This window comes from Eleginops maclovinus, chromosome 9 (genome assembly GCF_036324505.1).
Source record: "Eleginops maclovinus isolate JMC-PN-2008 ecotype Puerto Natales chromosome 9, JC_Emac_rtc_rv5, whole genome shotgun sequence".
Lineage (NCBI taxonomy): Eukaryota > Metazoa > Chordata > Actinopteri > Perciformes > Eleginopidae > Eleginops > Eleginops maclovinus.
This window is the reverse complement of record NC_086357.1, coordinates 24,856,852-24,870,463: the sequence shown is the minus strand read 5'-3', so window position 1 is coordinate 24,870,463 and position 13,612 is coordinate 24,856,852. Positions and strand designations below refer to the sequence as shown.

Sequence of the window (13,612 nt, the reverse complement as noted above, 5' to 3'; positions counted from 1 at the left end):
ATGAACCTGAAAAACAACATTATTTGTCCTCTTTGATGCTTTTCTGGCAAAAGCAATCATGTGATGTCAAACACTCATGAAGGAAAAGTCTCAGGTTACTGTGTTGTCACTGACAGCCTCTTTCCACTTACATTTAACAGTACTTTAAACGTCTCTGCTCCTAACCTCTACAGTATCCTGATTGTTTCCCCAAAAGCAAAGATAAGGGGCACTTTTGTTTTTGTTTTTCAACCTCTAACCGTCCCTCACCGTTCCAGGACGCCCACTGTGAAACAAAAACATACCGGTGGGAGATCCAGATGCCCGAGTCTGGTTCCCACAATTCTCAATGACACCCAGTGAACTCTGATTTCTGCGAAACAGGCGCCAAATCTCTTTAACAGACGCGCACCTCACGAGTCTTACCCCTCAAAGGTATACTGCTGAGCATATTGTGTAAGAGGAGTTACATAACAGTCACGTTACTGCATGGGAAGCGGTGAGACCTCCAACCTGAACCACACATGGGCACAAAAGGAGGAAGCCAACGAGAAGAGAGCATAGAGAGAGACAACTGATTGAAAGAGTTGGTGATAGAAAATGAGTAATGAGAAAATGATGACGAGGAAGACTGTAATTGGTCATTTCACTGGGTTTAGATTTGAGGTACAGTATTTAGTTCATTTTTGGCCCATTTACAATACGATTTAATAATATTGGATTGTCAAATCTTGTCTGAAATGTTCTTGCATCACAGCAGCTTCGAGCGCAACATCAACTAGGATAAATATATAAAACAAGAAACAAGAAACCATTTAACATAACATTACAATAGCCTTTAACACATGTTTGAACTGGAATTAAACTCCGTATTTGATTTTAGGATAAACTGGGGCTCTAAAGAGGGCTTCAGTCTGATCCTGGGACCAAGGGCTCTAAATGCCCACATAAGTGAAACATTCACAGACGGTTTTATGCTAACAGTTCATGCACGCTTTTCAGGACATGGTTGGGGTCAAAGACACTGTTGTTGACCTTTCTCAACATGTTATTAGGGAGGTTAACTCATAACGTTTCTCCCAGGGTATTATGGGTTGTACAAAAAAGAGTGTGAGAAGTCATGATATGATCATTTTACTCAATTACACGAGTAGTGTCTTATCATAGGTGTCCAGTTTGACTAATTGGATTTTGTTTCTCTCAAAGCGATAACATGATATCACATTCCAGTTGTCTATCCGTGTGAACGTGGCCAGCTGTGAGTAATTGTGGGAATGGGATATTACGTAACTCTCAGATTGAGACCATTGGAGGCCAAATGGCTCTGCAGGCTTTGAAGTGAAGCTGGAGGAGCTCCCCCATCCCCCCGCCCCCCGCCCCGAACCCGGGCCTCAGAGAGTGATAACACTTCAGTAGCAACACATTGTTGGTTTAAGGTATTTCAAGTAGCAGTAACAAGGTCCGTTATGCAACCATACTGTAGAGCAAAGTGACAGGTATGGTAGGTTTGATTTCACTAGGTCTCTTGAATCCAGAGAACTGACGCAGGTGGGATTATGTATTGCATTCATGAGCTGTCAGCTTCATATGAATCTTCTTCCAGTGCTGTATCTGTTCCTAACTATGTAGTATAATACATAAACCAATTTTAAAATGCTGCAGAGTTGATATTTTTTGTAGGCTGACCATGAAGTTAGCATTGCAGGGGTTGCGTTGACAAAATCCAATGGGAATTTTCCATTGGATTTGGGATTCTTTTTTGGGGATTTGGGACGTTTTTGATATTAACATGTTTAGCTTTTAGAGAGAACCACCATCGCTAAGCTAAATGTGGCTAATGTTCGGCGTTTACTAGTCTCATTTAGCAACCAACTTTTTTCACACGTCAGGTTTCAAAATTCACCAGTGGGGTATTTCCTGACATATTTTATGAAGTAAAAACACATTTTTAATATTTGAGGGTTGGATATTTCATGCATTAGACTTAAAATGTACTCATTAAAACCCATTGACTTTGAACGGAGAACCACAAGGGCAAAAATGTTGACCAATTTTCAGATTTCAGAACTCTGTTGAATACTTGCAGCATGCTTTAATCCAATCAAAAGACATCGGAAGACAAACTCTGCTTCTATTTCTTTGTAATACTTACTTTAACTGTCATTTACTCTCTATGATTTCTCAATCTCGTGTTTTCCCCTCATCTGTGTGCCCTTCAGGTAACTGGGGAGGAATATGTTCACGGCAGACAAAACTTCGGAACGGCAAGACCTCCACCCTGAACACCGGTTTGGTCACGATTCAGAACTACGGACTGTTTCAGCCTCCACGCCACATCCAGCTGACCTTCGCCCATGAGCTCGGACACAGTCTTGGATCTCAGGTCAGTCACCTTCACCAAATGCTTACCAATACTAAAAACATCTCTCTCATACCAAGCAAAGACTATAGGTTTTCAAAGTGGCTTGTAACTCTTGATTACAGTGAATGTTGCGCAACATCTATACCATGACATTCTACTGATCATTTAAATGTTAAGGATAGCTATGTAAAATGTAATATTGCAAATGAGCAGTTTTCTCATTTCACAAAGGTAGCAGACAACTCCATCTCAGTTACTGGCTGTACTAAATTTTCAGTTATGGTGAAGGGTGGAGCGTGGGTAGAGCGTGCAGGAGGCGTGTTATACACTGCAGTCTCGTAGCTGCTTCGTAATTTGGTCAAAAACAACAACTCTCTACCCACTCCTTGATTATGTCTTCAAATGTTGCCACTGACTCCCTGCAAGCTGCAATAAAACCTTCCCTACGACGCCCAGTAACTCAGCGTGAATGCACAGACCATGAGCGACGGAGAATCTGTTTACAGTCTGTTCTGAATGACGAGACATTTTTTTCCTCACGTACAGCTCCTCCGATTAATGTGTAGATAAGTTGGTGAAAGGGGCCATGGATATACAACAACTCAGCCAAAAATGGTGTGATGTCATGAATTCAAGCTGGGAGTTTACAGAGACAAGTGTAGACATGTGTAGACAAATAGATGCCCGTTTTAGGGTGGATTTCCCTTTGGATATACACACATCAGGTCAGTCCCCCTAAAATAAAAAATGTGAAAGAGATGTTTAGGTGCTATTGCAGGCCAATGGCTTGGGGCTCATTCACATTAACTACTTTAATAACCCAAAGAAAGATATTTTCATGTCTTAATAATAACATCAACTATGGCTGCAGTGAAACATGTTCCAGTTGCAGGAAGCTGGTGTTTGAGAGCTTGTTTAATTTGCTTCCAAGGTTCCCACATTAACTAGCTCTAAATCTAATGTGTTTCACTTGAGGATTTTCCGACCATACCATGTCAAAATGTCTGTGTAAAAGGTTGAATCATATCAAACCCTCAGTGTAGTATTTCAGATGTTCGTTAAACTCTTGCCAGTGTTACTCTTAACCCTTTTTGGTGCCCCAGAGAACCGAGAGTTCAGCCGCTTCTTATTGAACATAAAGCTGCATGGGTTGCGTACTGAATGATAATTCAACATGAGGAATCCATGTAATTCAAGCGTTAGATTCACCTCACATATTCCCAGAATGCACACATGGGTGTTTTGAGCTGCACCGCAACAAATCGTCTGTGAATGATTCACTTATGTGGGCATTAGAGACCTTGGCCTGTATTGACTGGTTTGTTTCATGGCGACTCTTGGCTCAGTTCCACTCGATGATCGGAAATAACAGATTTCTCTCTCCAGTTTTTCTCAGTATATTTGCATTTACAACCTCCTTTGCCATAACATCCCACAGTTTCTGTAAACACACACATGCATGCACCTCTCTCTCCATGTGTGATGGCTGCTAACACCTGTAACCTTTCGCCCACTGCCCAAAGGGCCCGCAGCATTTGTCCCCCCTGCCCTCGGTTGTTCACACTTCCACAGACCAAAGAGGCGCTCTTGAGCCCATTAGTTCTGCTATGTCAGACCCTGCAGGTTTTTTACAAGTTACACTACCGTGATTCTGGTGCTGGGTGTGCTGTGACAGGCATGTCTCATTGTTTCCAGATTGGGCCGGCTAGATGAAGCACATGGTGAGATCTGCGCACCTGATATACGATGCAGGAAAGAGGGGGAGCATCTCTCGCTCTTTGCTCCTTTGCAAACACACAGTGGCTTTCTGTGCTATGGGTCAATGTGCTGCACAGATGAAACATTTATCAATATTTCTTAGTAAATATGATGTGATTTAGCACCAGAATTTCTCAAAATGGATGTGGAAGAACCAGGTCAAGAACGAAGCAGTGACAAAAAAAGTTGCCATTTATTGACCAAATATTTACTGAACCAAAGGGCAAAAAAAATAAACCCAGGAACGATAAAAGTCAAACTGAGAGAAAAGAACAACAAACAAAAGAAAGCTAAAACCTCTACTCCCCTGTCCATAAACCAAGCCCCCAGGAAGTGTGTCGGACATAAGCAAATATTCATAGTGGCCAGACGGTGGTACTACAACTTCAGTGTAAGTCATTGACCCTTAAATATCTTTTCCCCATTCACTCACATTAGGAAAAAGTCCTAGTAAAATCAACATAAAGCCCTTATTTAAACCATCCATACCAATGAACACACCAACTATTATAGAATTGAATTTACAGCTACTCATCTAATTATTAAAAGCTACAACATGAGTTTAGGGGAAGGCTTGACTTGTTATCCACTAAAACCCCAAAACTTTACACCTGCAACATTTGTGTTAATGGGTTTCCTCTGAAAGCTACACCTGCATTGTGCTGGTGTGTATGTTGTAGCAGCATCTGTAAACAATGCTAAAGAAGTAAACAGGAAGAGCTGTAAATCTGACGGATCACAGTCATCATACACACTCATATTCATAATTTTCTCCTGCTGCTTTTCACAGTTTTTGTTTTCGTTATGTCCTCGGCAGTACATTTAAATCCTTGTGTGATGCAAAATCATACCAACAAATAACAATAAAAACAAACATAAATGCACTTTTCTTTTGAAGCTGCACCAGCATCTGCTGTGACATGCAGTTATGTGCACCCCAGAGCTACACACAGCGACAGACTATAAATTATAACCATTAGACTAATTAAGAACAGATGCAGGAATATACCCACAACATCATGTTCCCCCCACGCGTGTTAAACAAGTCTCAAGGAAACACTGGTTCTAGAAAATGTTTCAAAAATCCGTCTCAGGAGCAGGTTTTTATTTTGTTCTCGGCATCCCGCATGTGGAACATCACATTCCTCGGCTGCTTCATGACCATCAGACACCAGGAAACATTTGGACTGCACACAGCATATATTTTTTATAGGAAAATGTAACAAAGATAACTTTAAAAGTCATAGAAAACTCTTTCAGAAAGGGATTGTCAAATAAAAAACCAAGGAAAAAAATGTTTTTGGGTTATAACTAAAAACTAAACCAAAAAAATACAAATATTTTTATAAATATAGAGAATTTAAAGTAAAAATGTGCACACTTTACTACAATAAATAACAATAATCTGAAAGAAAGTAAATTAAAATATATAAAAGCAGTGTATTTCTAATGGATTTGATATTTTCCATTCCCACTGCTGTTTTAGTACATTTGCTCAGTGAGTAGATACATAATATGTAAGGAATAATAATTTAAAGGTACATTTTAGGCATTATTTTGCACATAAATTAAGGTATTAACAATCATCAAACACATTATTAAGCAAGAACTAACATTCAGAAAGAACCGATGTGCCACAATGTAATTACTGGATATTCAGATGAAACTCATGAGGGTCCTTCTGTAAAGCAATCCTGGTCCTGAACAAACAGATGAAACTCAAACGCCTTTATTTTGCAGCATACAAATTAAATACACTAGAAAGCACATTTTATTTTTGTGTGTCTTCCAGCACGATAAAGACTCAAACTGCGGTAACCTCGGCTCCAGCGGCGGTAAAGGCCGGTACCTGATGTTCCCTCAGGCCACAGACGAGGTGCGTGAAAACAACGACAAGTTCTCGCCCTGCAGCATCAAGCACATCTCCGAGTTCCTGAAGCTGAAGAAGGACGACTGCTTCGTGGGTGAGGAAGGGAGAAAACATCCGACAGTGTCCACCTGCGTGTTCCAAATATTTACACTGTGCATCTCTCGCTGTAAATAATTACAGCTTGCAAGTGTTTACTTGTGTGTGTTTATCTGCATGTGTGTTCTTCATGGCCAGTCAGTGATCAGCCCATCTGTGGAAACCAGATTGTGGAGGAAGGCGAGGAGTGTGATGTCGGTCACAACGACGCAGACCTCTGCTGCTTCAGCGCCAAACAGCCTGCAGGAGTCCAGTGTCACCTGAAGCCCGAGAAAGTCTGCAGGTTCATATCTGTGTTCTGTGCTTCTACTGTGACATGTTTCCAGCACCTCTCTTCACCCTCTGCCTGAAACCAGAGCCCATTCTGCTCTGATTGGTCAGCTGGCTGGCTCTGTTAGTAGGTCAACAGCTTAGAGATGTCCCGGCCCTTAGCCTCTCACGTACAATGTGTTGGATCGCTAGCCAATAGAAGCACGAGTGTTACAAAGTGATGATGAGTTCAATCAAGGCTTGATTGAACTCATCATCTTGGTTACTGTCCGATACTTGGTGTGTCAGGAGGATACCGTGCATGAAGTCTTGTTCTCACACTTACAGTATATTGACGTAGGTTTTGGTTTGTTTATCTCTCACTTTCATCACTTTTAATCAAAGTGATGCACCACATTCACCTAAACTATTCTGTTGATGTTGAGTCTTGCTTTCATGTGGCTTCATCAACCCCCTCAACTCCTTGTGTGTGATGCTTTCAGTCCGAGTCAGGGCCTGTGCTGTGGTCAGGACTGTGTGTTGAAGCCAGCGGGGCAGACCTGTGACGATGAGACGGACTGTCAGAAAGAGGCTATGTGTTCAGGCCTCACCCCGTTCTGCCCCGAGCCCAGCGCCAAGGAAAACCTCACCGTCTGCAGCGAGGGCACACGAGTTTGTATGAACGGGGTGGGTGAGGCACACACAACACACACACCATCTAAATACCTTCAACAATTCTAGTCTTGTGTGCAAAAAAGGTAGTCGAGTATTTTAGAGAAATACTTTTTACAGTACATTGCCTTAAAGGCCAAAGTATGCAAGTGCAGCAATGCATTATCTGTGTTAGTTTTATTCTGACCAGATACAATCTCAGTATGAGGTCCATTTAGTAGCTTTTTGGAGCTTTATTATCTGGGATGTTTTTTAATTTGCATTTTTACTAAAGTACCAAAAGACAAAAAAACAGAACTGTACACATTATCCTAATTTTGGGTTCATACTAGGTTCATTGGCTAGTACTAGAAAAGCTATAAATGCTGTGATCTAGGAAAAGGATATCTAAAGTTCCAAGTTTAATTGCCTGCACACAAACATGATTTGTAGTTAAAGAGCAACTTGAACAACAGCTGTAACAGTACACAACTTGCAATCACTGATTCTGTGTGGAGTCAGAGGACATTTTCTACTAAAAATGCAATAAAGCACTGCATTTAGGTTAATATAACCTCACTTTTAATTATATTTAACCTGAATGGTACATGAATTGACCCTGACATTAATCCGACCCTTGGCTTGTTATGATCATCTTTGCTTCAAAAAGATCTACTGCATAAATAAGTTCTAGCTTCGAATAGACTCTTGTTTATCTGGTTATGAGCTAAACTGATCCCACGGGAAGTGTTTATTGTTTATACATCAAATAACATGATGTCATAAATCCTCCTGATTCCACCAGAGGTCTCTCGGTTTAATCCGTGTGCTCAGAATTCAATTTAATTGTAAACATTACAACACAGCAGTACTAAGAACAGATCTGGTGTAATCGATGTTACCTCTGGAGAATGGTCTGTGACTCCATAAAAGTTGTACTATTTTTTCTCCATTGTTAAACGCCCTGTGATGAAACACTATTCAGTGCAGGAGGAGAGAGGAATTTACCCCAGATGTGAATGTTGTTCTGAAAATACGTCTCTCCCGAGGTGTAGGCCATATCTGGGAACATGTTGAATAACTGTAATAATGGAAGAAAAAGGATCCAAAAAATGAAAGTGGAGTTCAAGTTAATCATAAATGATCTCAAATGACTCCCCTTCAGCTGAATGCTCAAATCCTTCCTAGAAAACAGGAAATCCCACACAAATAAACAAGACTTACATGTTGGTTCAGTTCTTCAAAACACTTAACCAAATAGTGTATTTATTTCTGGCTTTTGAAGAAAATGAAATGTGTAAAGCAACATAAGTTTAAAATGACTCAGATTAACAAAGTCTGGGTATGTAGTAAACAATGTAAAGACATGAAATTCAAGATAAGTAAACACAGCTATAACACCAGGAAACAAAGCTCATGTTTAAAATAAATACGTGACTTTTCTACAATAAGAAAAGGTCTATGAAAGGGGTTTGTTACATAGTGATGTCATTATGTTGTCGAAGTAAACAAAGAAGTCTAATGGAGGATTTTGCCTTTGCAGACCATTTACATGCACTAAAACCTATATAACACACTACAGGACAGGGAAACCCCCAAAACGTATAATAGGGCCTCTTTAAAAGCCTGGTAGTAAAAGGTTATTGTTGGGCAATCATAACTCTTGCATAAAGGACTAATCCAAACCCAAATTTGTCAAAAAACAAACAAAGAAAACCGAATTTTCACCCAGCTGTGTTTCAGAATGCACCATCAATCAGTAAAGTTAAAATTAAAAAATGAGTCTAAAATGGCCCGAAAACCAGAGTTTCTATCTGAATCTGCTTAAAGTCAGGTGTGCATCAAGTCGAGGAAGGATCATAATGCCCTGTGTGTTCAATTATCTAACTCTCTTAAGCCCTGAAGAGGTGACACATTGATTGGCCAAACTGCCCCAAGCTGCACTCAATCCCTAATCAGGGACAATCAGGTGAACTGAATAACCCTCCAATCAATCAGAGGGTATAGTGACATGCGAGAATGAATTAGGGAAATGACAACAAGTATTAAAGAATAAGGGGTCGCCACACATTTGTATATGTTCCATGTATTTGATCTCCTATTCAAAGCATTGATTGGTTTTCATTCATTCATTACGAAAGATCAGTTAGCAGGCTCTTAAAACTTGTGCTGTTAAACTTCATTTCCTTAGCTTTATGCATGACCAGTGTTGAGTAAACCTAAAGTATTCTTCTTAATGAACTGGTCCTCTCTGCAGGTCTGTGCCGAGTCAGTGTGTGTGAGGCACAGCCTGCAGCAGTGTGACTGTCCAGGAGACTCCATGAGGGAGAAATGCCACATGTGCTGCCAGCAGCCCGGTAACTACAGGCCGCCGTGTCCTCTACCACTGAGGAATGTGTTTACCCTTTGTGTCCCAACACGTCAGCGTGTGTTAATTTGTACTGAGGTCCCTCGACTGTTTCGCATTAGATGACCTCAAAACTATCACAAAGAAACAACATTTCACACGATGGTTTGGGTACAGCGTATGAGATGTTTGTTAAAGGTGTAATATGTAACATTTCAGCATTAAAATGTCTACAAACAAAGACCTATGCTATCTATACATGTGTGGTTGGGTTCAATACTTACCATACCAAAATATGAGAAATCTGTCATTAGAGTGAAGACAACCTCTTTATGCATTACTCAGCGTTCTGATTATTTGCCATAAGCTGTGATAAACATACTCAAGTTTGAAGCCCCCTTTTTGTTTTAACAAAACACTGTTTGTTTAGACTATATAATCATCTGATGTCTGGATCCTAAGTGATCGTAGAAGCAAGATGAGCAAACCTCTTTTAAAGCCCAATCATTTCCAGAAGACACAGAAAAAACTATCCCTCTATGCAGATGACATCCTTTTGTTCTAGCATAAATCTAAACTTTAATAATTTAGTTTTTTCCAATGGAACTGTGTTAATCTGTTCCCATGGACACAAACATCTTAGCATGCATCTTCAGTCAGGTCTTCATGAATTAACTTTATACATTTGGACATTAAGTGGCTCCACTGATCTGATTTAATGGTTGTGTTGACATCCGGACAGACACGTGTCTGCATCAATTAGGTGGAGGAAAATGACCAATAATTTAGGACTGCAGATCTTTGTTAAGATTCAGCAGATGTTTGTTGATGTCACATCCTCAGCTCAATCTTTGTTAAACGACCTGCCTGATGTTTAGCTGTCCGCCGTGTTTCAGTCGTATGGCTGCTTTTGAGGTTTAGTGGAACTCAGTATGCCAAAGCTTTGTTGGAGTAACACAGATTTTTTTCAGTATAAACCGCGGTATTCAGAGTTTATAACATTCTGATAGCCGGGGAGAAGGAGACCTTGGCTACTACAATGAACAATGAAGTCACCCTAACTTGGAGAAGCTGACTCCGTCTCCTGTCATCGTTTTTGATATAAATTGTGTGTTTAATGAGCTGTAAATATAGCTATCAGCAGTTGTAGCACTTGAAGATTCATACATCCTTTCTCTCTTTTTGTATCCTGCCATAGAGATGTTGAAATGCATTGTGGCTTTACATACTGTAGATGAATGATATGTATTAATGTAAGTCTACTGTGATTCTCTTTGGCAGATAAGCCTGAGACCTGTGCGAGCACCACCTCCTCCGTGCTGTCCCGTCACTTCCAGAAGAAGGCGCTGGCGTTGGTCAGCGGGGCTCCGTGCTCAGAGAATCGAGGATACTGTGACAAATTCCACGTGTGTCGACTGCTTGATGCAGACGGGCCCATCGCAAGACTGAAAAACTCCTTTATCAATTTAGATGACTTCGATGATATAGCAGAGTGGATGAAGGTGACATTGTATGATGAGTTTGGTAACACATAGATAATACTACACATGCATACATAATATATTAGAAAGTGTTGCTTAACTTGGTTTGTTGACTCTATGACTCTTCTCTACTGGAGCTACCATACCCAACGGCATTTTGGTATTTATTATTATTGATTATTGCAGTATCCCTCTATGCTGATGACATCCTTATGTATAAACCTAATCCTAAACATGTCCTTTTAGCAGAAGCTGTTTTAAAGTGACTTTTTATGCATTGTTCCAGATACACTTTTTAGATTTTGGTTGTTTTTACTTCTATATTTTAACCAGAAGAAGGATTTTAGTCATCGGATGTCTGTGTCTTAACTTTTAAGCAATTTATTCTGATGACTTCCTTTTGTGAAATACTGAACATTTAATACTTTTGCAAATTTCAGCATCTTATTGTTTAACTGTACACAAAAATTGTAGCACATTTGTCCTCAATCAAGTCTTTATGTATCAGCTTTTTAGATTTGGACATAGAGTTGCTCCACTGACAGAGATGACCTGATTCAATGGGTTTCTGGTCATCTGTACAGTAATACATAATCATTCATCTTTGGCTATGGACGTTGTCTTTGTTAAGATGCAGCAGATGTTTGTTGAGGTCAGATCCTCTGCTCAGTGTTTATTGAACTGCCCTGATGTTCCGCTGCCTTCCATGTTTCAGTCGTATAGCCTTTGAGGTTTAGTTCCTCATGACAGCATGGAGAATCAGGAATTCCCATTTGGGTTGAAGAGCACCTCAAAGATAATCTTTCCGTTTCACTGGAGACACAACTTACCCCTCACCTCAGAAACCATTGTGTTGTTTTACCACACCGACAGCACGGTGTATTGCTGACTCACTATTCTAATGTACAGAGCTGCAAAGTAAAGCAATGAATCATGGAGTAGAGGAGGGTTCTCTTTTGAAAATATGTGAGATACCTTCAGTATATTTACCTGTTACCTGTTACCTGTTAGGGTTAGGGTTAGCGCTAACCCTGGCCTAAAGAGTATTTCTATCCTGGTAAAAAGACCACAACATAACAGTATAGGTTCATAAAATTGATCTCTCTATATATGGAGAATTGTATTGTGAAGTTTCCTTTTCATTTGGCTGCTTATTATATTTCAGTCAGACAACTCACGTGTTTCATTAATATGTTTATTAGAAGCAGTATATAGTTTGAGTTTGGCGTCTAGGCTCGGGCCTCATCACTCCACATATTAACATTGAGTGATGATGAGATAACTATCCCCCGAGCCTACAGATGGAAGCTGGGGAGGAAGCTGGGGTGGTGGTGGGGCAGGCGAGCATCGCCAACGTGAACGCAGCAGCAGTAGCGAGGTGAACACATTAGCAGCGTGGAAACTAGCAGCAGCAGCAGCAGCATTAGCCAGACAGAGGTAGGCAGATCCGACATCTTAAATAAAGCGCCAGATTTAGGACACTAACTTTGGCTGGTTGCAAGTGTGACGAGGGGCGTTATGTGCGAATGCATCATTGGTTCCTCGAGTTGACTGCCTGAACTAGCTCGCAGGCTTCTCCCCGTAACCATTTTTAGTGTCTGTTGGTCAACTTTGCAATGTTAATAGATATGACTGTGTATGCAAATTGGTCTTTTTAATCACAGCTTCAACAATTCATCAATTAATCAATAAATCGATGAACATCTGCAATGGTTTTGACTATGATTAGGTCAGTTTTCAAATAAGTAAATTATTGAGTTGTATCTGGTTCTAGCTTTTTAAATGGCATGATTTGAGATGTTCAGATGTCCAGTTCTTAGATACAACGTCATGCCTTATTCACAATGGTCAATCTTTAATAGAAAAAGACAATATCATTTTCGGAATTTTGAAGATACGATGCCATGTCACTTCTCACGGTGTGTTGTATTTCCTGTTGGTGAAAAATGTAACTTCAAGACAATGAAGGAGGCTGATTTTTAGTCCATTGCAGAACATTTCTACGATTAGCTGATGATGAAAAACAGTCAACAGTAATCCAAACTCAAATGCAATATTTGTATCTATCCTCTGCAGGCTCACTGGTGGGCCATCCTGCTGGGTATCCTGACCCTGTCCGCAGCGATGGGCCTCACCATCTGCATCTGCGGCCGTAAGCTGAACACCAGGGACTTGAGTGACCTCTGACCTCTGATCCCTCTGGGAATGTGAATATGCATCTTCATGACGATGCACAAATTCATCATGCTCAATCATCAGGGACTTTTAAGGGTCACAGTCACATTGAAAGACTTCAACTTTGCTCCACAAGCAGGGAGTGATCTGCAGGTGACCTGTGGCAAAGAATACACCTCCTCATCACCCCTCGTGCTGTTTTGTTAACTGATACCTTAGTGACGTCATTAGGTGTCAGGCACTTTTCCATGTGTCACTTGCCTGCTCATATATCCACAAGTCTCCAGTGATGGATGTGTCTTGGAACATGTCCCTGTTGCTGCCCACTGTCGGTCAGTCAACCCCCATTTACAGCCACATGGCATCATGCAGCCACAGCAGTCTAAAGACACGTGTCCCAGCAAAGGCTGATGGGACTCTCCGCTGCTCGGCCCTGCAGCGTCCTTCATGTTGTATTTGTTGTGCTAATTTCAGCTTTCCATTACAGTGAAACCTTTGGCCTGAATGCTTTCATTTGCATTGCTTGTCTACACAGCTATTAAAGGTAATAAAAAACCATGTTTGCCATCCTGAAATACTTATTTTCCTCTCATGATTCACAGTGAGGATGAGTGACGAAGAACATTCATTTACATATCGTACTG

The 13,612-nt window shown here is 40.6% G+C and overlaps 1 protein-coding gene across 2 annotated transcripts in view; it reads left to right on the top strand.

The window, feature by feature from the left end:
• si:ch1073-396h14.1 (disintegrin and metalloproteinase domain-containing protein 10) overlaps nt 1–13,526 on the top strand; it is a 33,297-nt gene extending 19,771 nt beyond the window's left edge. The window contains exons 9-15 of one of the 2 annotated variants that reach the window (XM_063891711.1): nt 2,199–2,362; nt 5,892–6,063; nt 6,204–6,348; nt 6,818–7,001; nt 9,223–9,322; nt 10,594–10,814; nt 12,870–13,526. In XM_063891711.1, the coding sequence (XP_063747781.1) occupies nt 2,199–2,362; nt 5,892–6,063; nt 6,204–6,348; nt 6,818–7,001; nt 9,223–9,322; nt 10,594–10,814; nt 12,870–12,980 (1,097 nt within the window). In that variant the 3' untranslated portion in view covers nt 12,981–13,526. The remainder of the gene's footprint in view (nt 1–2,198; nt 2,363–5,891; nt 6,064–6,203; nt 6,349–6,817; nt 7,002–9,222; nt 9,323–10,593; nt 10,815–12,869) is intronic. The other variant, XR_010166456.1, reaches the window with a different exon arrangement.
• Nucleotides 13,527–13,612: the final 86 nt, after the last annotated feature.